This window comes from Dioscorea cayenensis, chromosome 4, assembly GCF_009730915.1.
Source record: "Dioscorea cayenensis subsp. rotundata cultivar TDr96_F1 chromosome 4, TDr96_F1_v2_PseudoChromosome.rev07_lg8_w22 25.fasta, whole genome shotgun sequence".
Classification (NCBI taxonomy): domain Eukaryota; kingdom Viridiplantae; phylum Streptophyta; class Magnoliopsida; order Dioscoreales; family Dioscoreaceae; genus Dioscorea; species Dioscorea cayenensis.
In genome coordinates, this window is record NC_052474.1 from 6,633,868 (window position 1) to 6,657,641 (window position 23,774).

Here is a 23,774-nt window from a genome sequence, read left to right on the forward strand (position 1 = left end):
CAAACCCTAAGACATAAAAACCAAACATTTTTCATCTCTCGGAAAGGATAAAATAGCAATCACGTCGTCAAAGAGAAAATAAAAAATAAAAAAAATAGCGGCTGTATAACAACCTTGAGATGAGATGCTAACGAGGTATAGTTTGTCCCTGCTATCTACATACAAATCATTGAAAATAGAGACAGTAGAAAGAAATAATTCAAAAGGTTCAGTTAAATCACATTAGCATCATATGAAATCATTCCAAGGTCAAACAACCATCTTTAGCTCTCATTCATTTTTTATGCAAACTCTCTTATACATAACTTCAACATGGACTGCTTATGGCCGCAACAGTTACCCCGCGGCAACACAGGCAACAATACATGTTGCTTTCAGCCACACGACCAAGTGCTGTGGCTAATTTCCTGGTCTAAATGAGAAGCAATATAAACTCACCTCATCAGGAGTTGGTATGACTACTTGCCAACAAAGCATATGCTGTTGTACTCTTTCCCATGTCACTGCAAAAATGGGCAAGAATGTCGATGCTTCAGATACTTCATTAAAAGTGCTCATTAAACCAGAACAAAGATGCCTACCTAGTTTCAGTTCATGTTGGCAGCGTCCTTAGCAGATGAAGTGCACGTGTCCATTGCGGCCCTTTTGTAAGAACTATCCTCTTCAATATTGGCACTGCACCGGCAGCAATTATAGCCGGATGATTCTCACTGTCCATACTGAGGTTATACAAGATGGCCAAGCTAGCCTCTAGTGCATGACCCTCATCAATCAGTTTTACAAGTGGAAATATCCCTCCACAAGTTGCAATTGCTCTACTGCACTCCACCAGCCCTCTAGAGGCCACCACCTCATATAATTCTTGGGCAGCAGCCTCTTGTGATTCATCAAAAGCCGAAGTTCTTATTTGTTCAACGAGTCTTGGAATTGTCTCGTAGAGTGTTACTTCCATATCAATACGGTGCCCAAGATCAGCAAGTGACCCAAAATGAGCTTCAAGCTTTACCAGACAGGCTGCAGCCCACTCTTTCGCATGAAGAGGGATGTTGGATCTCAGGATATTACGCAATTTAAATACAAAACTTCTAGAATCAATGCCACGTCGAAATTGTTCAAAGTCTAATAATTTTGAGAGCAATCTGGATGCTGCAGCAATCACAAGACCAATCTCTTCAGCTTTAACAATGTCCTCCTCTAGCTTACTGTCATCATCATCTTCCACGACTGCAGTGAGATTGCCAACATAATTTTAGACTAGACTTAAGTTCAGGTCCTTGACAGAAGTTAAAAATTAACAAGAGAGTAGCCAAAAAATAAATAAAATAATCATTTGAACACAAAATGGAAAAAATTAAATAGGATAAAAATATGCAATACAAAAATACAGAAAGAGGGAACTGATTTTCAAAGTGGCAAAAACATTTGAGGCAAATCTGCTGATGACACTATTGAAGCCTAAACCAATTTGGTTGTTATCTGATATGAACCAAAATGTTCTAAAAGTTAAACTTCATCCAAATCAATGCATTGTTCAGACAAAGACCCATGGGGATACAAGATTTTCATTTGGAAATATGAATCAATTAGGGAAGAAAGGAGACTTATCACTGTCCTTGTGATCAGTTAAACAACCACCATGTGCCTAAGGTGCAAAAGGTGCCCTTAAGGTTAACCTGCTAATTGATTTCCCTTTCCCTTCTCTGTTAGTTTCTCTTTGAAAAATAAAACTATTTATTTAACTTCAGGCACAAGGGTTGGGCAGGGGAGTGTTCATTTGGGTACACAGGCAAGGCTTGGTGTTGCAAACAGTGTGTTACAGCTTCAAGGTGAAAACAACGGTTTTTATGTAAAGCAAGAATGTGCACTGAATCGTCCTTTTTATATATGACTTACTGTTATAGAATAGTATAAAAGATAGAAACCTGATCAAGGTTAAAAACTTAAATATACACTAGAAAGAGGGTATAGCTACAATAACATACCATTAGAAGATCCCTGTTCAAAAACAGCATCAAGTCCTGATTCAATGCCAGCTTCAATTAATGCAGTTACATGCAACTCAGAGGTCACAACATAGTCAAGGATGGAAACAATCTTCACTTGTAAATCTGGAGATGAGATCCTAAATGTTTCAACAAAGCGAGCTATCACCCCAGAATCTATCATCTCCCTGTGAAGCCCGCAATTAGTTTGATGCCATTCTTTTATCAGCATGAAAGCTTCAAAATAAGAATTAATATTAAAACCAAATGAGCCAAATCGCTTTCCATATATATATATATATATATAGCATGACTAAGGGTGATACATTACATACAGAAGCAATCATAGACTTGACTTTGATAATAATGCAGGCAGCATGGGTAGTCCAAATTATCAACTGTAATAAAGCAACCCATCTTAGATCCATACATGCATCCATGGTCAAAGTTCAATAGCAAAAGATCGATGCATTATATAAATTATATCTACAACTTTATAAGTACAGCAAGTGCAAAGAAGACAACATAAAGTCCTAGACACTAACATACTTTAGCTATACAAAGTTCTTCCCCTTCAGTCTTTTCTGTAAACATGGCTTACTACACTAAACCAACCTAGTCGTTCTGGGAGAAACTAGTAAGAGATTCAGTGTGAATAAACAACATTCTAATTTTGGTTATGATCTGGATAGGGAACAGAGTGCTTTTGAGTGTTTAATTTCTTTTAGACAAAATTTAGTAATTAAACATTATATGGCTATTGAATGATGAAACTGGTGGCAGGTGCAAATTTTTTTAACAAAGAAAAAGTTTAGTTTCATGTCAATTACATCCATATGTTTGATAATAATCATTGAACAGGGAAAATTATTGCAAAGAATCTCATTGCAATCTTTATTAGCATGGACAGAGAAGTTGGTGATGCAGGGGATATGTTGTTGACCCCACAAAGCTTTAGATTCACAAAGGGGGCACCGGGAGGTATGCCTAAAGTTAGAAAGAAAAGAAACAGCACAGATTCACAATACAAAGTACATAGCATGGTCCTTGCTGAAAGCAAACTTAGTAATATACCTCGTAGTTAAATCAGGCTGAAGAAAGGTGTCCAATTGTTTGCTTGATCCTTCAATTTTATCAGAACTGTGTGCATTAGTAAGTACCACTTCTGACGATCCATTGATTGCTTTGTTCTGGAAGTAGAAGAAGCAAATAAAAACATGTCACAAACACAAAATTATTTAATGTCTTGTTGAGAGAAGCAAGTAATATCTCACCTTTTGTTTCACATCCTTGCCTGGGTCAAAAATCCGAGAAAGTATATTCACAACCTACAATAATAAACTTCTGTAAGTATTCAAAAAAATGACGCAATATTTAAGAAGTTAAACTTTCTCAAGAAATATCCTAAAGCTACTGGGAACCTTCTCTAACAGACTCTGTGAAGTATTTTTGGACTTAAGTATGTTAATCAGGGGACTCAACACGCCCTCAGCATCAATTGTCCGGCGAACTTCAGAGCTGCAAGAAAAAAATGTTAGAAAAAATAACATAAAGTAATATTAATGATCATGAATAGAGAAAGGAAACAAAAGAATTGAAAGCATTGACCATTAGAAGAGGAAAGGAGGGGAAAAAACCTATAATTCAAAACAAGATTCCGAGAAGAACTTACAAGTTCAGTATTGGGACCAGATACAAATAAACTAAAATAAGCCAGTTACTCACAAGTTGATCTCATTAATATTCTTGAATATTGAAAACAAATTATAATACCTGTTAGACAACCTATCCAGTGCAAGTGCTGCTGCCTCTTTAATACCATCATTGCTATGGTCTAGCAGCTGAACTAAAAGTCTAACTGCTCCAGCTTCCTTGAATGAGATCCGCATATGTTCACTCGTTGCCGCATCAGCAATAGAATAAGCAGCTCTGGATATTGCAGAAATATCTTCAAGTCCAAGAATCAGAACTAGACGAGCAACACCATCAATCCAGGGCAAAAGAGTATACTGCTGCCTCTGTGAAGAATCTGAATGAACTTTTCTTCCATCCTCCAACTCAATAGCTCCAATTCTTGCAAGAAATTGCTGTTGTGAACGTCCAATCATGGCATTCATCTTTGCTTCAGATAAATTGAGGTTGTCACGGACATTCAAACCAAGAAGTAACTCAGAAGCACCATATCTTGAAGGGCGTGAATTCTTTTGAATTTCTGTTCCATCAGGTAATGAGGGCCATGAATAAGAAACTGGTTTGAAAGCTTTATATGCGGCAGCACCAACTAAAGGGACTCGAACAAGACCCTCTTCAGTGACAAGGATTCTGAAGTATTCATCCTTGCAAAGTTCTAATAATGTCGTTTTTGCTTCTTTCCTAATTACTTTAAAGCCATCATCTTTGGTTTTCAACAGAGATGCCTGCAGTAGAATTGGTAATTAGGTTGCAATGATTTCAAATGTCACCATGCATGTCTATATGAAGACAAATGAGATATTTGGCACTGATCATGTTCATAGCTTGCCTAAATATGGAGGACTCTGTAAGCAAGAAATTCTTATTAATAACACAAACTAGTAAATTACTAGGGCCCATTGGACTAAGGGTTCATTGTGCATATCTTCAGAATGATGAGGACTCTGTAACTGTAAGCAAGCAATTCTTATTAATAACACAAACTAGTGGTGCACTGGACTGGGAGTTCATTGTGCATATCTTCAGAATGACAAGGGCCTACTAAACTACATATAAATCAGAAAGATTGGTCCAACCTTTTGTTATCCCTGGCCATAAATCATTACATCCTATGCATGAGAAATACACCTACGGACTATAAATCATCATTTTTTATTTGATCACTCTTTCTTCCCAGACTGAAGTTAGATGGACCTGACAACTTTTCCATGGAAGACATCTATCACCACAAATTTGCTGCACTTCATTGATTGTTTAATACTGAGGGATTTCTTCATTTCTCTGCTTTGTAATGACAAGTTGCATAAATGTGAAAAACCAGACACAGCAAAGAATGCTAGAGTTTTCAAAGACGAATTGATATAAAACTATATTGCCTGCACTGGGTAGCAACCACAGATTCAGGTCATCCAAATATAAGTAGATTTGGCAATCACATGTTAAACAAATCACATTTGCACGTTCTTAGTTTCTAAAGACTTGCTTACCAGTTTTGGAATCACACCAGCCTCTACCAAATTACTATGGTTAGTAGGAGTCAAAGCCAAATTTGCCAAAACTCCACCAGCTCCCTCCTTCACCTTTATTTCCTCATCATCAAGGAACTTAATAAGCATCGGTAAGAAGTCACTTTTAGCTATCTTCACAGCCACTTTCTCATCAGTAGACAAGTTCCATAAGGCACCTAGACTTTGCTCCTTTACCTACAGCACATAACAATTAACAAGAGTGAAACTTTATACCAAACAGGTACTGGAAAGATGCTGCTTTTGATACCTCTGATGTCAAACATGATTTACACAGAAGACCAACAATTTCTTCAACTGCTCCACATTCAATCACTACATCTCGGTGTATGCTTACTGATGAAATAGTTCGTAAAAGGCCTGCAGCTGCTTCACAGGTGGTCATAGAATCTAACTTGAGTAGGCTGACTACAAGGTTAATGCAGCCAGGAAATCGCACAACGCCATCAATACAATCCTTCCCCCCTTGGGAATACTTCCAAAGAGTAACTACTGCCTGCTCCCTGTCCAAGGGATCATTGTCTAGACCAAGCATTCGAACAAACAAGCCAACATAGCCAGGGCCAGAACTAGCATTGTCCTTAATTACTCCAACATCCTGAAATTAAAAAAAAAACGCCCAAAGAAAGGATTTTGAACGTCACTGCGTTTTTCAACAATCTCAATTCACAAAGAAACATCCGTCTTCTTTGCTAACACGTACAATGATTTTATCTCCAAAATGAGAAAGAATCTATCAGAGACGCACGGAGAAAGAGAACACAAACTTCAAGCAAGCAGAATTGAATTCGAACTGTTCCGAATAATGGTCATGCGAGTGAGTACCAATCAAGAAGCACAATGAGAATACGTTTGCAGGGCTTACGGAAGGTTTGGGGCTGGCTTCGGCCGGGACGCCATCACTGTTGCTGGCGCGCTTCACGAATGAACAACGGGCGGAGAGAAGGCTGAGCTTACCAACAGAGACGCTGCTGCGAGGGTTGATGATTCTCGTCACCGCCATGAAAGGAGTGGGATGCTGGTGGAGAACCTTAAGCTCTAGATGGAGCGGTGTCCAGGTAGGCATGGACGCCATTGCAGCGGAGGCGGAGCAGCCGACAAGCTGCCGACTTTTCGAGATACAACCATTCAATTCAAGTGTGGCCAGTCACGACCTTATCAAACCGTTCTGTTTCTTCTAGAGTTTTTTTTTTTTAATAACTTTTCCTTATTTATTTATTATTTTATTTTATTATTTTTTTATTTTTTATAAAGACGATAAACCAGACATCATATGGCACAATTAAAATATTACCATACTATAAACATATATATATATATATACAGTGGTGCGTGGACAGTAAATGAATAGATTTTATCAAAGTCCGTCTATAAATTTTCTAAAAAATAAATTTTTATGTCTTAATTTAAGAATTTGTTAGAAAGCCTAACATAAATATCCCCGGGCATTCTTTTACCATTCTGGTTTTATGTTGTTAAATGACTTGAGGAATGGGAAATTTGGCTTGAGTTTATTAATATCTCCTAAAATTTTAATTTCCCCGGTGGTTTGAATTTTCCAATTTATTAGGATATTTACCATCTCCATACATTAAAATTTTATACGCTTATATCAAACTAAAAACTATAGTACACAGTTTCATGAGATAACTTATTTTCTCAAGGAAAAACAAGTAAAGTTCAATCACAGTCTTGGTATATATCAGAACTATATTCAAAATACAAAATAAAAAATTGACAAATTAAAATTTCAGCGACTAGTGACTAACTATATAGGAACAAGAGCACCATATAACCATGGCAACCAAGATAATTTTTTTAAAAAAAAGCACAAAACGGTCCAACATATATAAGAAGGAGCAACCCAATCATTTGAAGTACTCAAACAAGGTAAACCGTTATACAGACCATAGTTTGCAGTAACAGCTTAATTCAGTGAAGTGAAAGGTTCACATTGCATGCAAACCCATCAACTTATTATCATAAGATGATTTATTCGGATTTATATCTCAATACATACACTATTTAAAAAGACCAGAACTGCCTAAGCAGTAGTAGCAGCAAGAGCACCAGCTTCAGTTAGCAGTGGCACCAACTTCCCTCCATTGTGCTTCTCTGTAACATCTACCAAAACAAACAAATACATGCATACACATTATTTAGAAATAACTTGGAACAAAACAAATAAAAGTGGAGAGAAAGAATCATACTGTCACAGCCACCAATATGATTTCCACCAATAAAAACATTTGGCACAGTCCTTTGGCCAGTCCACTGTGCCAGTGCAGCCTGTATCTCAGATCCATCACCTTTAAGGAAGAAAATGAAGCCATTTAGATGAACATTTATCAATCAATCTGAAAAATAAACAATAGCCTGAACTTTAGGAGCTGCTAGTGGCTTTAGCCCTGTCAAGAATCCGATATAATTGTGATGGAGATTTAGCCAATAGTTAGTGGGAGTGTTGTTCAAGAAGTTGCGATAGGAAACAACAAACTTTTCAAAATAAATTCATAAAAATCTGATCATGATGCTGAATACTATTTTAGAGTGGCAATAACTTGTATGCCGCCTTATAAATAATTCACTTTTAAATTTTAAGATTTACAAAAAGATGAAAGAATATATATAAGCAGATTAGAAAAACATTGTCGCAATGGGGTTTTTTTTTTGTTTGGCATAATCTGTGATAGGATGTGCATGATGACTTTCTATGATAGAAGGCTTAAACAAATGACAGCAATTCAAATTGATGGACAAAGATAATAATAATAATCCAAATCCATAACAATGACAACAACTCAAAATAATGGAGTAAGATTATAAAAATTGAAATTACTTGGGGGATTACAGCAACAACTCCATGTGGAATCAAAATCATGCCTAACATACCAATCTAATTATATGGCAAGAACCGTAAATCATATATTATACGCCTTCCATTTGAATGGCAAAATGTGAAATAAAATACTCTCGTGGTATGTACTATTATTAGTTTTTCACAATTCTATATTATGACCTCTTATATATGTATTATATGAATAACCAAATCATGCCTAACATATACCAATTTTATCACAAGGCACGAACTACTAATCATAAATCATATGCCTTCCATGTTTATGGCATGATATGAAATATATTATTAGTTTTCAAAATTCTAAACTAGGTACTGTTATACATATATATATATATATATATATATATCATTTAAATGAATAGAAAGATAGATCTTTTAACCTCTTCCCAATCTCACTTTCTGTTCATAAGAACTCTTCTGCATTTTGTAATCTTGACATAAACTCTAAAACAATGTTCAGTTTTAACCAAAAGAAAAGTTCATTAGCAAAATATATGTAAAGTTCATATTGAAAAATGAAAATCATACATAATATCATGACCAAATTCCTGTATCTGACACTTTGGTGTAATTTGCTTGCACCACTAACCATTAATAAATCATAAAAATAAAAGCAGTTAACTAACGGTGCAACCCACAAATTAACACTTTACATGTAAAATATTAACTTCAACCAAACTTGATATATAAAAACATCGATCTTGCATAGCCATTAATGTGGATCATGTAGAAGGAAAGCTGGACGAGAAAAAGTAACAGGGTCCCTTTCTATAATCAAGACCAATGATAATGCACAGCAATAAGAAATATCTAATTTTGTTTCAATGTATTCAAACCCATGAAATATAACTAAAAAACTAAATTAAAAAAAAAAAGAAGTTCCTTCAATTATACTATTTCACCAGAAGGTAAACCATTTTAATTAATCAATCTTAAAGTTAAAGAAATTTTAACAAGAACAATCATTTAGTAAGAAGTGAAAAATTCATCATTCTACATCCCCAAAGAAATGATCAGGAAGGACAAGAATAAATTTATTTACAAGACATCTTCCATAGAGTAACATTCTTAAGTCATTCTAGCCATATATTATCAGAAACATCAGGCCAAAGAAGACAAAGGGAGAATGAGATTCACCTTCCACATCCAATTCAACAGTTTTGTAAGTAGTCCCTAACTTGGTAAGCAATTCTTTAACCCGTACGCAGTAGGGGCAGTAAGTCTTGCTGCAATACCAAAAAAATAAAAAATAAAAAAAATAAAAAAACCAAATCATTGAAAGAAAAAGTCAGATCTCTAACATAACACGAATAAATAAATAATGAATAAGAGTTGAATGAAAATGAAAGGCCAACAAATCAATGAACCATATTTTCCTTTCCCATTCAGAGTGGTTTAGGGAAAGAATCTATCAAATTGCAATACACACAAGTACTTTGTATGCCATTTCCCTAAAAAATTGCAACTTTATCCGAAGAAACAAAATTTTCAGCTATTATGAACAAGATTAATCCCTGGCCAGACAATAAACATCTTCTTAAGATCAGTAATCATCGCATACATAGCAATTACCACTATAAAAGCGGGCAAAAAAGGGCTCGATCTATTGCAGACAAAGCGCTGAAAGAACGAAGAAGAAAAGGCGAAAAGAGAGAGAGAGAGGCCAAGAGAGATCACCTGAACACCACGACGGGGTTGGTATTAACGATCTCCTTAGCCTTAGGAAGCGCCATATCACCAGAACTCGCCCGCTTGCTCTGTTTTCTCTCAAACACCAAATGCTCGCTTGCGCTTTGATGAAGAAGAAGACCTCTTTGCTCTGTGTGTGTGTATATATATATATATATATATAAAGATCTCGGCTCAGGGTTTGAAGTTTGAACCCATCTCTACTAAAACTCTCACATTTAGCGAAATTTTATAAATTATAATTAATAATAAAAAAGGACCTCTTTATGCGGACAAATGGCCACCACTCATGAAGATATTTTAATTAAATTAAATGATAAAAAAATTATATGTTTTGTGAAATTTATTCGGATCCGTTTTAATGCTGAACGAACTCCAATTTTTAAGGATTTTTTTTAAAAAATAATTTTATTCATTAATATAATTAAATTTACTATTATTCATTTATTTCTTAACTTAAATAGGAATGAAACCGTCCTGCTTCGCTGTTGGATGCTCAGATGGTGCGGTTATTATAAGCTGCCAAATGCGGCTTTTAAATTTTCTTCAATGTAAATTTGCTTTTATTTTATTAATTGAATAATATATTCTTAAAATTGTTGAACACGAATCATGCTCATTTTTTTAAAATCAAACTTGGTTTTTTTTATTGAGTTGGTATTAGACAACTATCATTAAAAATTTTATTTTCATATTTTATTAAACCATATTTTCACGGTTTTTATTGAGTACGGACAATTTTTTTTTTTTTAAATTATATATATATATATATATTTTCACATGGTTCTATAAACAACTGATGCATGTTTTCTCACAAAATATTTTTTTTTAATATTTTTTCAGTCAAATTTTAAACCGACTTACACCACCTGGGCTGGGCTGGGCCGGGATGGCTGGATGGGCTGAGCGGGCCCTACTTCGAGAACGACCTAATAAAATTTCCGGTTTTGAAAATAATAAAAAAAAGATAAAAATAAAAAAACAATGGCATCGCTGTTGTTCAGAGCTGCTGCCATTTCCTCTCCATTCTCCATCTCTGCGAAAGCATACACCCTTGGTCGCCTCGCCAGGAGGACCCTCTCTCCCATTCGCTCCATGGCCAGCTCCGCTGCTGACGAGCGCTTCCAAAAGGTTCAGATTCAAAGAGATGATACCGTGAGTACCTTTCCTCACTTTTGATTAGCCTTTGTTTTCGCCCAATTCTAATTCTGGAATTCTAATCCATGTTTCTGTTCTAAATCTATCAATACTAGTTTTTGTCTCGGTGATTTGTTTCATGTAGTGTTCTGGACGCTTTTATGTTCAGCTTTTAAGGGAAAAAAATATATGTATTTATATACTTATTATTATGATATATTAGTCTTGGTGTTCAAGTCTCTTGCTTTTCTGGTGTTTGTTTTTGTGAATATGAAGCCTGTAAAAAGAATTGGAAAAAGAAAAATTCTTAGAGGAGCTCCTCTTTCTACGAGTAGGATCATCATGTCGTGCAGTATAGGTTCAAGATTAATGAATTGCAAATAAATTTTAACTTAATGATAATTCTTTTTAATGTATACATTTATCCCATACTTGGCCTGTTGTCTGCTAATGTCGATGCTACCCATGTATGGTATGATCAATGATGTCTCTCTTCTCATAATATTTTGTAAAATGAGTCCTTATTAGACCCCCTTAAATCTTGACAAAAACAAAGAAATGGCACAAATGGTTATTGAAATGATTGTAGTGATGACTCATAGTAAAGTATTATGTATGCATTGCATTGATCTTGATCGTCAATTTGGCTAAATAAAAATCTTGACTTGCAATTTATAGCTCACATCTCATCCATAGGTATTTGATGCTTATGTGGTTGGAAAAGAAAATGCTCCTGGAATTGTAGTTTTGCAAGAATGGTGGGGAGTTGATTTTGAGGTCAAAAACCACGCTTTGAAAATTTCCCAGATGGGACCTGGCTATAGAGCCCTAATTCCAGAGTATGTTCTATGTTCTTTACTAATTCTGTTAGTTTGAATGAACCACTCAGCCCTTGTTTACAAGTTGTATGCTTCAAATGTTACTAGTTGTCTCTTTTCTTACTTCCCCTTGTTGTTAGTTTGTATCGTGGAAAGGTTGGTTTGGATGTTGCTGAGGCACAACATTTGATGGAGGGGCTGGATTGGCCTGGTGCAATTAAAGACATACATGCTTCAGTTAAATGGCTTAAAGCAAATGGTTCGCCAAAGGTGAATATTATTTTCCGTGGTTGCCTTATGCTTTATTTTTTCTTGAGCATGTAATGTTTTCATAAGTTTGTAGCAACACTGACAACACCTGTTTTTGGTCCATTTTACCTTCATTTTTCTTTTTCGGCATCCAGTGACTTCAGTCTTTGTTTCCTTTCCATGTTTGTACTACTTGTCCATGTGGTCGCAGTCTACTTGATTTTCTGTGCCTTGTTTAAGTTCAACTTACCCTTAGTTTACCTATCTGCAAATTATACACATTACATTTCAATGGTTGAATAATTAACTAATAATTTTCCTTTACATATTTTTTTTCCAAGGTATGACTGAATATATTTCATTAATCCTTTTATTGTCAACTTTAATCTGTGTAAGCATTTATCACAAGTTTAAACAATCATTTATTTGATGGTTCTATTCATATTTTATTAAGGGGAGACCCCATAACCCATCTAAGCCTTCTGTCTGGATAGGTTGGTGTCACTGGGTTTTGCATGGGAGGTGCTCTGTCAATTGCAAGTGGGGTTTTAGTACCTGAAATTGATGCTGTTGTTGCTTTCTATGGCACTCCTTCATCAGAACTTGCTGATCCTTCAAAGTCTAAAGCACCAGTGCAGGCACATTTTGGAGAGCTTGATAGCTTTGTTGGGTTTTCAGACATCACGGTATGATCACCCTTAACTGATACTTTTAAAAAAAAAAAATTCCAACAAAAAAAAGAAAAAGAAAAAAACAAAGACCTTGTTAAAATAGAAAACTGATTTATATCTTATCTTAGATCATTGAAAATCCTCCAGTAGGTAATTTAAAATTTTGATTTATGACACATTTAAATAAGCTGCCCTATGGGGAGTGGATGAAGTTTTTTGTTCCCTTTAACTTGAATGATATTATTTCATTGAATAATTGGTAGACAAATAACATACAACATATTCTCATTGTATAAGGCTGATTTGAAGATTGTGGAAATATGCATTTTCCATGGTAAGTGAATACAATGATATGTGAGAGTGTCTTGCTTTAGCACCACATACTGATGGTGTGTAAAGGTCCAGCATAAATAAGTGCATGCCTGTCATTGCCATTAATTCATAGCGGTTACTGCTCATGCCCAGTGATATGGGTCATTATTAAATTAGGGATATGCACATCCATTTGCATTAGCTATTACATGTAAACCACTTCAAGTATCTTCATTAGGCACATGCCTATTCTTGGCGCATGACTTGAGGAATTTTTGTTTCACCAATTTGTTGTTTGTTTGACAATAAGTTTCTTGATTTCATTGTTGGCTTCAGGCTTGTCTGTTATTTTTAATGTCAATAAAAATTTAAGGGTTGCATCAGAATTGATTCCTTATTTGACTTGTATGATATAATTATCCACTAGTTGTCATTGCTTGCAAGCTTTACAGAAAACCTTGAAGCTAATTCAGTAAAACTTTCAGGCGGCAAAAGCACTCCAGGAAAAGCTGAATTCAAGTGGAGTTCCATTTGAGGTTCATATTTATCCTGGGCTTAGCCATGCTTTCATGAACACTTCACCAGAAGGCGTCCAACGGAGGAAGACAATGGGTTCGAAGGATGAGGACTATGCTGCTGTGGACTTAGCTTGGTCTTGCTTTGAATCTTGGATGAGTAAACATCTGCGCTCTGCTTGACCTGACCCGCCATTCATGCCTGTTGTGGCATGCTGGTGTCTGCCTTAGGGCCGAGTTATATGCTGTTTTTAAAGTTAGTTATGGAGATCTGCTACATGTTTGTGGACTGTCGGTACCTGTTGCTTTGAATGTTAAAAAGATGTTCACCACAAATAAGTCTATGGAGTGTCTCAGATGCTTTTATCATGGTTCATATGACCCTTTGAAACGTATCTTGAGCATGCTATATTTTGTGTTTCCGGTGCCATTTGATGGAAAATCTGATATTTGTGAAGCCAATCAACAGAAAGTATTGTGCATTAGGGCAATGCAGAGAAATCATTTTGTGTTTGATGGAAAATATGAAATTTGTGAAGCCAATCAGCAACACAGTTCCTTGCATTCCAATGTGAAGGGAAATCTCTGTGTACATATATTCACTTGCATAAATCTCATCCGAAACATGAATTTCAGACAAACCTTTCTCCGAAAATTCCCGCCTTGTCTGCCATTGGGGACTAAAAGCAACCTCTTGGGGATGTCTATAAATTTCCAGATACTGGTTTCTTTTGAGCATGTTCTCAAGAGAACAAGTTCTAAGAAAATAATACAAGCACCCGACCGACTGAATGAAGTTTGCATGTGTAAAAAAGATCGACCTGCTCATACATGAAATTAAATGAAATGAAAAAGATAACGACGTCTCAGTTAGCTGCTGTGCTGCTGTCTTTCTTCCCAGCAAGAATTCTTGATATCTGGAGACCTCGACTGAATGCCTGGTTGAAGAGCAACCTGGTCTGGAACTCGGAAACAAAAGGGAACCATGATAGCACTACTATGGGCATGAAGATGATCAACCCCATCGTATACTCATATGCTCGGCCAAGTTCCTTAATCGAATCCCAGAATCCAATCCTCCTAAATAATGATCTGCATGCTTGGCCAATCTTAACCAAGTGTTGACAGCAGCAAAAATCAGTATGCATGCATGCTTGAGCATAATTTGAAAGGCTATATCAAAATGATCAGAAATGACAAAGAAACATCTGAGAATGACTCACCAGAAGAAGTGACCAGCCGGTCGGCATGAAGCCTAGAATGCTAGCGAAGACATCAACTATCGTGAGGCCGCAGACAACAAATAAAACTGTCATCACCGATACAAAGCCGAGGAAGAGAAGCCCTTTGAGGATTCTAAACATCAGCTGAAAATCTGTGCCAAACCTTCGCCGACCCACTGAAACCATCTGCAAGTAGAAATAGTTAAATTATGTTTTACAACTCGCATAGATTTAAACTGGCCTTGGCCTGGGCCTAGCCAAACCCAAAAGGCTACAAGTTGCGAGCAAACCAGGGGGACAACAAATTACTCTAATTTACCAGGTAAAAAAGTCAAGGAAGAACATTATGATTTTAATTCAATAAAACACAAGAAAACCAATGGAGGGAAGGAAAGGATTCAATTATAACTCTTCAATAAAGCTCGAGGTAACTAACTAGGTCTAAAAGCTATCAGAAAGATGTTGAAAACATGTTGTATATGAAAATATACTTGTGAATACCTTTAAAACTAACAGGACTGTCAGCATCACAAACCATGACAGTCCATAAACCTGTGAAACAAAGAGCAGAATATTAGACAATGGCTGTAATAGTCATGAAAAGGGAGAAAGTTTTGGCATTTGATAGAAAGCATCACCAGGACACTTTTGCTGTGATGGGCTATGTTGAGGTGGTAAACTATCCCATATTGGTAGATTAGAAAACGAAGCGCCAAAAGAATCTCTAATATTCGTCCTCGAATACTGGTAGTTCTGAGGTGATCATGTTCCGCCTGCCACCAGGATTCCCAACTCTTATCCACTGAAATCCCAATCCCACCACGATTTCCCATCCATCTTTTCCAGTCTGTCCAGTCATCAACAGTCTTCTGCCACTCGAATCCTGAAGGATTGAATATGAAGGGTGCAAACAACCATGAAGCAACAAGGAACCACATGGAAAATGTGACGAACAGATATGCGTTTGAGCTACGATATGACTGCCCATAGACTTGGTATACAATTAAGAGTATCATCATTTCCAATCCTTTAACAAAGTGACTGCGGGAGTAAAGCCTATAATTATCAGCAAACTTTGCATGGAACACCACAAATCCACGACCAGTAGCTCTATATTTAGAACCTCCATGCAGAATTGTCCTTCCATAGTAATGGACCTTGGTTCCTAACTGGAAGGTAAAGAAAACTGGGGCTAGCTGCAACTGCATTATTATAAACTCGCCCAATGCAGTGCGGAAACCTTTCTCCAAGCCAACTTCCATTACCATAGGGAGAACCAGTAATAATCCTAGCTGAAAGACTGACTGAGATGCAAGAGCATTTTCAAGGGACTTATTTTGCTGAATGCTTGGATCCTCAAGTATTGACTTTTCAAGGCCGCTCATTACTAAATATAGCCGACCATATAAGAAGACATATACTGTAAGTACAGTAACCTGAAGTCCAAATATTTTGATGTTAGTTTTGTACATGTTCTTGGAAGAACAAGTATTGGCAATCAACAATCAAAGATTATCATAAAATAGATGGCCTTGGTCAATATATATTGCTCACCAAACATATAAAAATTATCATATAAATTAGTCTTCTAGAAGGATATGTAAAGATGCTTTTCATCATATCAACAATAATGACCCCAGACTGCAGCTTGATACATGAACCTGTCCTAGCATTATTATTTTTATTTATGTTGCTTCAAACACATCAAAACCAAAATCAGCAAGAATCTGCAATATGGAAGTCTACCTTCAAGGGGCTGCTAAAACAAACAGGAGTTTAATTTGATGTCTGGTATTTTACTAGGTTGATTAAATAAATTTTTGAACTAAATAACCAACTCAAATTAGAAATGGGCATCAATCAGGGGTTTGGTGATACAGAACATTTGTATCGATAGTAAGCTAGCACTCATCAAGTGCAGGATAAGAGAACTCCACTCTCTTAAAATTGAATAAACAAGTTTTTCTTGCAAGGATCCTTATCAAAACTTTACATATGGGATGGCACTATTTTCATGGAAAATTGTTTCACCTGATAACCATGTGGCTAAAAATTGCACACAAGTATTATATGTGTATAATTCACAACTTTGACGCTATGTGTTAGTCAATTGCCAGATTTTGAAATCTTTATTACTTTGTAGGCAGGTATAGAAATGCCTATTTATATAATGGATAATAGATATATACTTGGGGCAAAGCACACATTATAAGGAACATTCCGCTAGTTTTCAAGATTTTGGTGGCCTAAGCAAGGATCCTAATATAAAGAGGAAATGGGTTGCAAGAATGCAGTAACAAGTTCCTATCTGATATACTTCCTTATAACACAGTAGTAATGGATATTAACGTAAAGCTACCCTTTTTTTTCCCACCGGCTACCTATGATGGGTCTGCTATTGCATTGCCACTGGTGTAATATTGGCAGTACGTGCTAAGCTTAAGCAATCCAGTGGTTATTTGTTGAAAAGCAATATTATGATGCATGCAACAATAATTACATAGATAATCAAAATATCTCTATACAGACACAAGTGTGACTATACTCATTTTGTAGGGGTATATATAATTGTTAGATGCAAATCACATTTAGGCTCAATTTGATCTAAAAACTTAAGACATGGGACGGGACGGGAGACCCAAACTTATACTTTCATATCCATATATATTAACTTAATTGATGTGGAACTATTGGTTACTCTAATAATAACTATGAATTAAGAATTCAGAACTGATATATATATATATATATATATATATATAGGCGTGTGCGTGTGTGTGCATGCAAATATAGTCACATGAGCAAACATCTGCCACACTGGCCTGTGGGGTATATTTGCATAACCATGCAGTTGAAAATAAGCTGGATCTGCATGTGTGAAACTTGCACCACTAGGTTGTACATTAAGGCATGTACTGTTCTATTCACACCATAGCAAACAGGCAATTCATAGATATTACTGTCCTACGGCGGCAATTCTTTAGTTTATAGAGTGGATGCTAATCATATCGCTTCTAGTAGAGATACTTATATGTTAAAATACTCATACCATGCTGCTAAAATAGAAGCCCACAGTGGTGAAGTAGAAAGATAGCATTCTGTAGAAGTCAAATCTTCGTCCCAAACGATAAACATCACGACTAAGTGTTTGTTCTCCATTTCCATTTGCCACTTTTGCCTCAAAAAGAGAAATTTGATTCATTCCCACATCACGTCCTTTCCCAACTTGCATATATTCATGATGAGTCACATTTCCTCCACGTAAAGTTGAATTGAACCCTGAAGATAATTATGAAAATTTGAAAAAAAAAAAAATGGTACCAAGAAAGACGCATAGAATTAAAAAGAACAAAATTGCAAATGCTTACCTGAAAATATATCCTCACTTAAATTTATTGTTTTTGAAGCTTTACTTATGCCTCCTCTTGTAATATGAAAGATTCTATCAAAGATATCAGGATGCCCATAATGGAATCGGACCCTGTGAAGCCATATATTGTGAGAGGTGGTAATCATCTTAGAAGAAGAAATTAGCATACATGATAAGCTAGTATATACATATGCACCACATCAAGAGCTAAATCAGTCAATCATTTCATATTCCAAAGACAAAAACATAAACATTAAACGCACACAAAAAAGATGCACAGCATGTACTACTTGCTATACAATAAAAATGGGCCAACATTTGTTGCTGCTTCTTACCTTTCACAGTACACACTTAATGCTTAAACCTTACCTAAGTTACATACAAACATCTATTACCACAAGAAATTCCATCCAAAAGGATGCAGCATGTACTACTTGATATACAATATAAAGGGGCCAACATTTGTTGCTTCTTCTTACCTTTCACAGTACACAATTAATGCTTAAACCATACCTAAATTACACACAGATATCTATTACCACAAGCAATTTCATCCAAATAGACAACCTTATAAGAAGTGACAGTATATTCATGGACAACCTTGTATGAAACACAATGGTAAACTCATTTGAGCAGATGACAAGTCACTTACTTCAAAGGGTTTGCTAGGACCCTTTGTCCGATAGTCACAAAGCTTGTCTCCTGGTTAGACATAAACCACGCAAGGGAGGAAACACTGTAAAGTAACAAGAAGACATGAAGATGTTTAACTGAAATAGGCAATATATGGATTTACCTTTATACAAACCACCAATTTTATCCTGAATGATTAAGTAAATTAAGCTAGCTTTGCTTAAATTTAAAAAAAAAAAAAATGCAAAAGAATGTTGACATGTCCTTCACCTTCCAGTGAATATATGCTCTCTGAGACCTAATATTGTAGGCTTACTTTGCCCATGATGTGCTAAGAATTCTTGCAGAACATTTCTTATTTTGAATGCTTCTTCAAGGTAATTATCCTGAAATAGAAAATAACAGGACATGTGATTAATTTTTGGTATATTGACTATATTTCATAATAGTGACGTTTACCTGATTCATATCTATTGTTTGAAGTGCTTCTCCTCGGGTGAAAATTATGGCATGGTTTTGATTCTCAGGCTTTCCTTCACCAATAGCAGTTGGAGGCCCAGGAAGTTTGATACGATAAATTTCCTAATGAAAAAAGTGATCAATGGACAGGCAAAATGTTCATTTTATAATCATATAAAAATAAGAAGAAAATTATCAGAGGGGAGATATTGATCCATCTATATTCATATAAATGCAAATTAAGTGACAATTCTCATGTATTTGTAAATTTTTATCTCAAAGTTATTGTTCATTTGTTGCTCATGTTTGAACTCTGTAACTGAATACAAATATTATCAATGTAAAGAAGGCAATCAAGAAGTATGTCTATAAAGTCTACAAACAATTATCACAAGGAATACAAAACACCTTCTAAATACAATTGAATCATTAGTTCTTATACATATGTCCACCTCATCAATAATATTAAATTTGATCCTACAAAGTTGTCTAAATTGAGTACAAGATCAGCAAGGGATAAGAACTACTCGTAGTTTAAAAACATACCATGACATAATAACATTGTGATAGTCATACAAAATGAAAGCATGTGAGAACCATAACCTATTTATCAATTTGAGTACAAATATAATACATACCAACTAAATAGCCAGATAGCTCAAGTGAAGAACCTGCTCTAAGGCAGATGGAAGTTTTCACAGTTTGGCTTTATTGGTGACTATTGCCAGAACTATATCAAGAATTTCCACACTTACAATATCATAATAATTTAACTAAATTCGATAGGAAAATCAAAAGGGATGCCAAAAAGTTAAGTGCACATGGGCATGCAATGCACATTAAAGTCTATCAATAGCAAGTTTGGTTGCTCTTTCACAACATGAAAGGTCATGCCGGAAGGTATGAGTCTGCGAGAATAGTTGATTAATATTAATCAAAGTTGGATTACAGGGTGGGAAGGTGTTTAACACAGTAGACTTCATAGTGTACCAGCCTACCAGCATAGGGCAAACTATATTGAATTACATCATTTTGATGATTAGCTTAATCAATCTGAATGACCTGCAAAAGAACAATTATCTTGAACAGTATGACTGGATCTTGCGTAAAAGGTTGGAAACCAATGTTAAATGTTTCGAAGATACTTATCTTCATTGCTGCTTGATGTATATTGTTATAGCATTCTTTAGTTTGTTGTACTTGATATCACTTTCTGGCATAGCCTCCGGTAATACCCATATATTATTATTCTCTATGGTAAGTCCTATATCTCGGAAGACTTGGATGAAGGGAGCACATTAATATTGGCTTAAGCTACACATGTCAGGCATTAGAGAGACAAAAACAGATGAGGATGATGGATATCTTGCTGTGCCAAAAATTAAAACCAATTTGCCATCACTGATCCTGTAACTTGCAAAGAATACCAAAGCATAATTGAAAAGAAAGACCAAGGAGTAGACAGGCAACAAAAATAAAATCAAGGAATTTTTGCAGTTCAACTTTATTCAAGCAAGTGGGCTGACGAAAGGGAGTAAGAAAAATTTGCATTAGGAATTAAACCCCAAAAAATTAGTTTGAATCATCCTGTGTCAAGTGTTCACAATTAAACCATGTATTATAACCTAATCAAATAAGAGCGAGAAATTTCTAAAGCCATTCAACCAACTCTGATGAATTCTTTAAAAATGAGTTTAAAACAAGTACCTCATCCCTGTTTTCACCTCCTTTAATAAGAACCGAATAAAAAACTTTTTCCTGCTTCCCACCAATTGTCTCATCCCGCTCATCAATATAAGCAACACGCAATGAAGGATGCCTTTTGTAGCAAACAAATGAATATATGACACAATTAATTCAGATGGTTTTATTAAACAAGTGTATTAGATGCATCACTTACATCAACATTAAGTTGAGAATATTCTGGTAGCAACTTCTGTCTTTAGGCTCACTGGACTTCTTCTGCATGCCGTAGACTTGACAAGAGACAACATATGTGAATTTCAGGTCTGCAACAGCTTGTGCACGTCTAGCAATACCCAAGTGGGTATGGTGCATCTCTTCTGGTGAAAGTGATCCATGCCCTCTTGGTTTATCTGAAGAAGCAAGTGATTCAAATCCAAATTGGATATAGTTGATGAAGTTGATTCGAGAAGAACAGAACTAAAAGCAAATTTAGAAAGTGCAATACTAGATATAACCAACCCTGATTCTGTTCCACATCTAAGAAGCCTTGTAACTCGAGAGCCTGCCTGTAGTACATCATTCCTCTCACTGAAAATGGCAGCATACATCAATATAAAATAATAAACAAACAATCGCTTGGTCAAGAGAATGGTAGATTTAGATATCAATTGTACACCTGTCCTGGAAAGTGTTTGCCCCCTGTATGAAACCCATTCACGAACATAATGCATGTGGTTATTTTGTGTGTCTTCATTTTGTGTGTCTTCAGGAGGAGGAGGCTTACGTTCCGTAAAATTATTCCACTCATCTGAGTTGAGGTCAAGAAGTATTCCATAATAATAAACATAACAACTATAAAAAAATAAAAAATAAAAATAAAAAAATAAAAAAAAAAAACTATGTGAAAATATAAGCATCAGGCATCAATATTTACCAGGATATATTTTCTGTAAATAAAACAAAGTAGATATCCCACTTCATTCTCCTGGTTAAGCTCTTCCTCAGAATAAAGAACATCCTCTTTATAGTATGGAGTCAAAACACTGTAACAGAAAAGTATGTGTCAGAACAAAATTAAAGGAATTAAGCATCAAACAAAATACTTATCAGGCATATGACATTACAATATTTCAAATCCAAAAGCAAGAGTTATCTCTTATCACAGTGGCAAGATTTAAAGAGAGAATAAGTCACTACAAAGGATAACACATAAATAATATTTAAATCTGACCATATATGCCACATTATGAAATGGTCTCACTGGAGAAACAGTGCATCACCATAAAATTGCCTAGGCACAAACTTGCAGATCTTGCTATGACTGCCATACAACCAAAATATTGACTAATGACCATATATGAATTGCTTTTAGACAAGAAAGTCTAATTAGTTAGAATGGAGCCAGGACAAGGGGTTCCAGAATTTTGGAAAGTATAAACGAATCGTTGCAGAGATTAATCAATGCTCTCTACAATCATATAGCAAAGCAAAAAATAAAATAAAATAACAATAAAAAATTAATCAACATGAAACCTACGTAAAACTATATCCTTGACTCTCTCCTCAAAGTCCTCAAAGTAATATTAAAACAGAAGCCAATGAAGTATCTATGTTCTGTAGGTTGTATGTTGGTCTTGTTTATGTATCTATTTATTCATAAATTTTGGGAGCATTAATATATTTTTGAAGCAATATTTTTAAATTAAAAAACCATTCCTGAGCTCATTGACACAGTCACTCATCTTTTAAATACTACAAAACAAATCTGTTTGAGTATGTCATGAACTTTAAGAATTATATATATTTGTGCGTGTGAGAGTGCAAATATATGCAGATATGGTCCAACATAGGCGATGGACCAAACTAAACCAACCTAAAGTCATCACATTGATCCACAAGATTTTGTTGGGTATCCGACATAGCCTCAAGGAAATTGTACTTGATGCATTGGCTCAGTAGAATTATTCTGCTAGAATTACTATATGGTTGCAAAAAAAGACTTGCAAAGAAGCATCTTTGCAACAATGCAGATCATTATAAACTTCATTCCTCCTAGTGACCTTGTATGGTAAGAAGTAGGGAAAATAGGGGAAAAATTATTCAATTTATCTTTGAAGAACAAAATGGAACTTGCTCAACTTTATCAAGTCATATCAAAGAAAGGAATCATTCAAAGATTGCAAGTTAACAACAGACAACAGAAAGGATAGACCAAAGCCCTATATTTCAAGTAAATCATAGCACAAAGTGAAGAACTTAAGATTAAGCCCACCACAAGCACAATGAGCTCAACTAATGTGATTCATAGGGATCATTTATACGAAAAGAAAAAGTTGGTTGTACTAGGATTAGAAACCAACCTAAAGGAAAACATTTTGCGAACATGTGGAGCACGCGGCAATTTCATGAACAAAGAGTTTGCAAAGAAGGTAATTCTTCGGCGTGCATCCAAATTCATAGGTACATTTATTGCTGATTCCTTGACAGTTAAAAGTAAATGAAGCCTGACAACCTGCCACAGAAGTGATTATAACAACTGTACTGTATGACAGGTTAGAATTAATATGTGTGTGTGTGTGTGTGTCAGTCTGTAAATGAGAGCACCTTCTCCTTCCAAGATGCATTCTCCAGAAGCTTAAGGTTCACATCAAACATTCCAAACTTCACTTCTTTCTTATTCTTACTTGGGGCAGCATTCCACCGTGCAGTGATTCTGAAAAGATATTTACCAAAGGAGTCCTTTCAAATCAAATCATTGGCAATTGTAAACATAATTAATAACTTCATACTCTTCTGCACGGATCATTATATCCTGTGCTATAATCTCCATCATGTCCTGTACTACATTGATAATTTGTGTCTTGGCCCTATCCGGTCTTGAGAATCAGGGAGGTCTAATTTCTCTTTCTGCGTGACTAGTTTATCTTTCTTCCGGTCTGGTAGCTCTTTCTG

The 23,774-nt window shown here is 35.5% G+C and overlaps 4 protein-coding genes across 4 annotated transcripts in view; 1 reads left to right on the forward strand and 3 right to left on the reverse strand.

Moving 5' to 3' along the window:
- Positions 1–191: 191 nt before the first annotated feature.
- On the reverse strand, positions 192–6,343 carry LOC120258879. Its single transcript, XM_039266337.1, has 10 exons — positions 6,066–6,343; positions 5,451–5,798; positions 5,162–5,377; positions 3,756–4,399; positions 3,404–3,500; positions 3,257–3,310; positions 3,057–3,172; positions 1,983–2,170; positions 582–1,224; positions 192–503 (listed from the first exon to the last, which is right to left on the reverse strand). Exons 1-9 carry the CDS (start codon positions 6,273–6,275, stop codon positions 593–595), a joined length of 2,505 nt encoding a protein of 834 aa, XP_039122271.1. The 5' UTR covers positions 6,276–6,343; the 3' UTR covers positions 192–503; positions 582–592.
- A 649-nt stretch (positions 6,344–6,992) lies between these two features.
- On the reverse strand, positions 6,993–9,913 carry LOC120259500 (glutaredoxin-like). Its single transcript, XM_039267116.1, has 4 exons — positions 9,738–9,913; positions 9,198–9,286; positions 7,411–7,509; positions 6,993–7,324 (listed from the first exon to the last, which is right to left on the reverse strand). Exons 1-4 carry the CDS (start codon positions 9,791–9,793, stop codon positions 7,245–7,247), a joined length of 324 nt encoding a protein of 107 aa, XP_039123050.1. The 5' UTR covers positions 9,794–9,913; the 3' UTR covers positions 6,993–7,244.
- An 802-nt stretch (positions 9,914–10,715) lies between these two features.
- LOC120258438 (protein usf) lies at positions 10,716–13,860 on the forward strand. Its single transcript, XM_039265851.1, has 5 exons — positions 10,716–10,904; positions 11,583–11,725; positions 11,845–11,974; positions 12,448–12,639; positions 13,422–13,860. The coding sequence occupies exons 1-5, from the start codon at positions 10,734–10,736 to the stop codon at positions 13,632–13,634; spliced, it is 849 nt and encodes a 282-aa protein (XP_039121785.1). The 5' UTR covers positions 10,716–10,733; the 3' UTR covers positions 13,635–13,860.
- A 272-nt stretch (positions 13,861–14,132) lies between these two features.
- Positions 14,133–23,774, reverse strand: part of LOC120258439 (callose synthase 7-like) — a 29,872-nt gene continuing 20,230 nt past the window's right edge. Inside the window, 19 exon segments of the mRNA XM_039265852.1 lie at positions 14,133–14,560; positions 14,675–14,860; positions 15,176–15,226; positions 15,313–16,110; positions 17,724–17,953; positions 18,043–18,155; positions 18,697–18,780; positions 18,948–19,063; positions 19,137–19,259; positions 20,844–20,955; positions 21,037–21,232; positions 21,342–21,410; positions 21,499–21,630; positions 21,757–21,798; positions 21,801–21,865; positions 23,183–23,334; positions 23,427–23,535; positions 23,612–23,679; positions 23,682–23,771. Of these exon segments, the coding sequence (XP_039121786.1) occupies positions 14,318–14,560; positions 14,675–14,860; positions 15,176–15,226; positions 15,313–16,110; positions 17,724–17,953; positions 18,043–18,155; positions 18,697–18,780; positions 18,948–19,063; positions 19,137–19,259; positions 20,844–20,955; positions 21,037–21,232; positions 21,342–21,410; positions 21,499–21,630; positions 21,757–21,798; positions 21,801–21,865; positions 23,183–23,334; positions 23,427–23,535; positions 23,612–23,679; positions 23,682–23,771 (2,979 nt within the window). The 3' untranslated portion in view covers positions 14,133–14,317.

Coding starts and splice junctions, on each gene's coding strand:
- LOC120258879 (XM_039266337.1), bottom strand. CDS start 6,275: ATGGCGTCCATGCCTACCTGGACACCGCTCCATCTAGAGCTTAAGGTT. Junction 5,378..5,450: donor AATCATGTTTGACATCAGAG/GTATCAAAAGCA, acceptor TATGTGCTGTAG/GTAAAGGAGCAAAGTCTAGG. Junction 3,311..3,403: donor CACAGAGTCTGTTAGAGAAG/GTTCCCAGTAGC, acceptor TTATTATTGTAG/GTTGTGAATATACTTTCTCG.
- LOC120258438 (XM_039265851.1), top strand. CDS start 10,734: ATGGCATCGCTGTTGTTCAGAGCTGCTGCCATTTCCTCTCCATTCTCC. Junction 10,905..11,582: donor AGATTCAAAGAGATGATACC/GTGAGTACCTTT, acceptor TCTCATCCATAG/GTATTTGATGCTTATGTGGT. Junction 11,975..12,447: donor AAGCAAATGGTTCGCCAAAG/GTGAATATTATT, acceptor CTGTCTGGATAG/GTTGGTGTCACTGGGTTTTG.
- LOC120259500 (XM_039267116.1), bottom strand. CDS start 9,793: ATGGCGCTTCCTAAGGCTAAGGAGATCGTTAATACCAACCCCGTCGTG. Junction 9,287..9,737: donor AACCCCGTCGTGGTGTTCAG/GTGATCTCTCTT, acceptor TTGGTATTGCAG/CAAGACTTACTGCCCCTACT. Junction 7,510..9,197: donor TGTTGAATTGGATGTGGAAG/GTGAATCTCATT, acceptor TCTTCCTTAAAG/GTGATGGATCTGAGATACAG.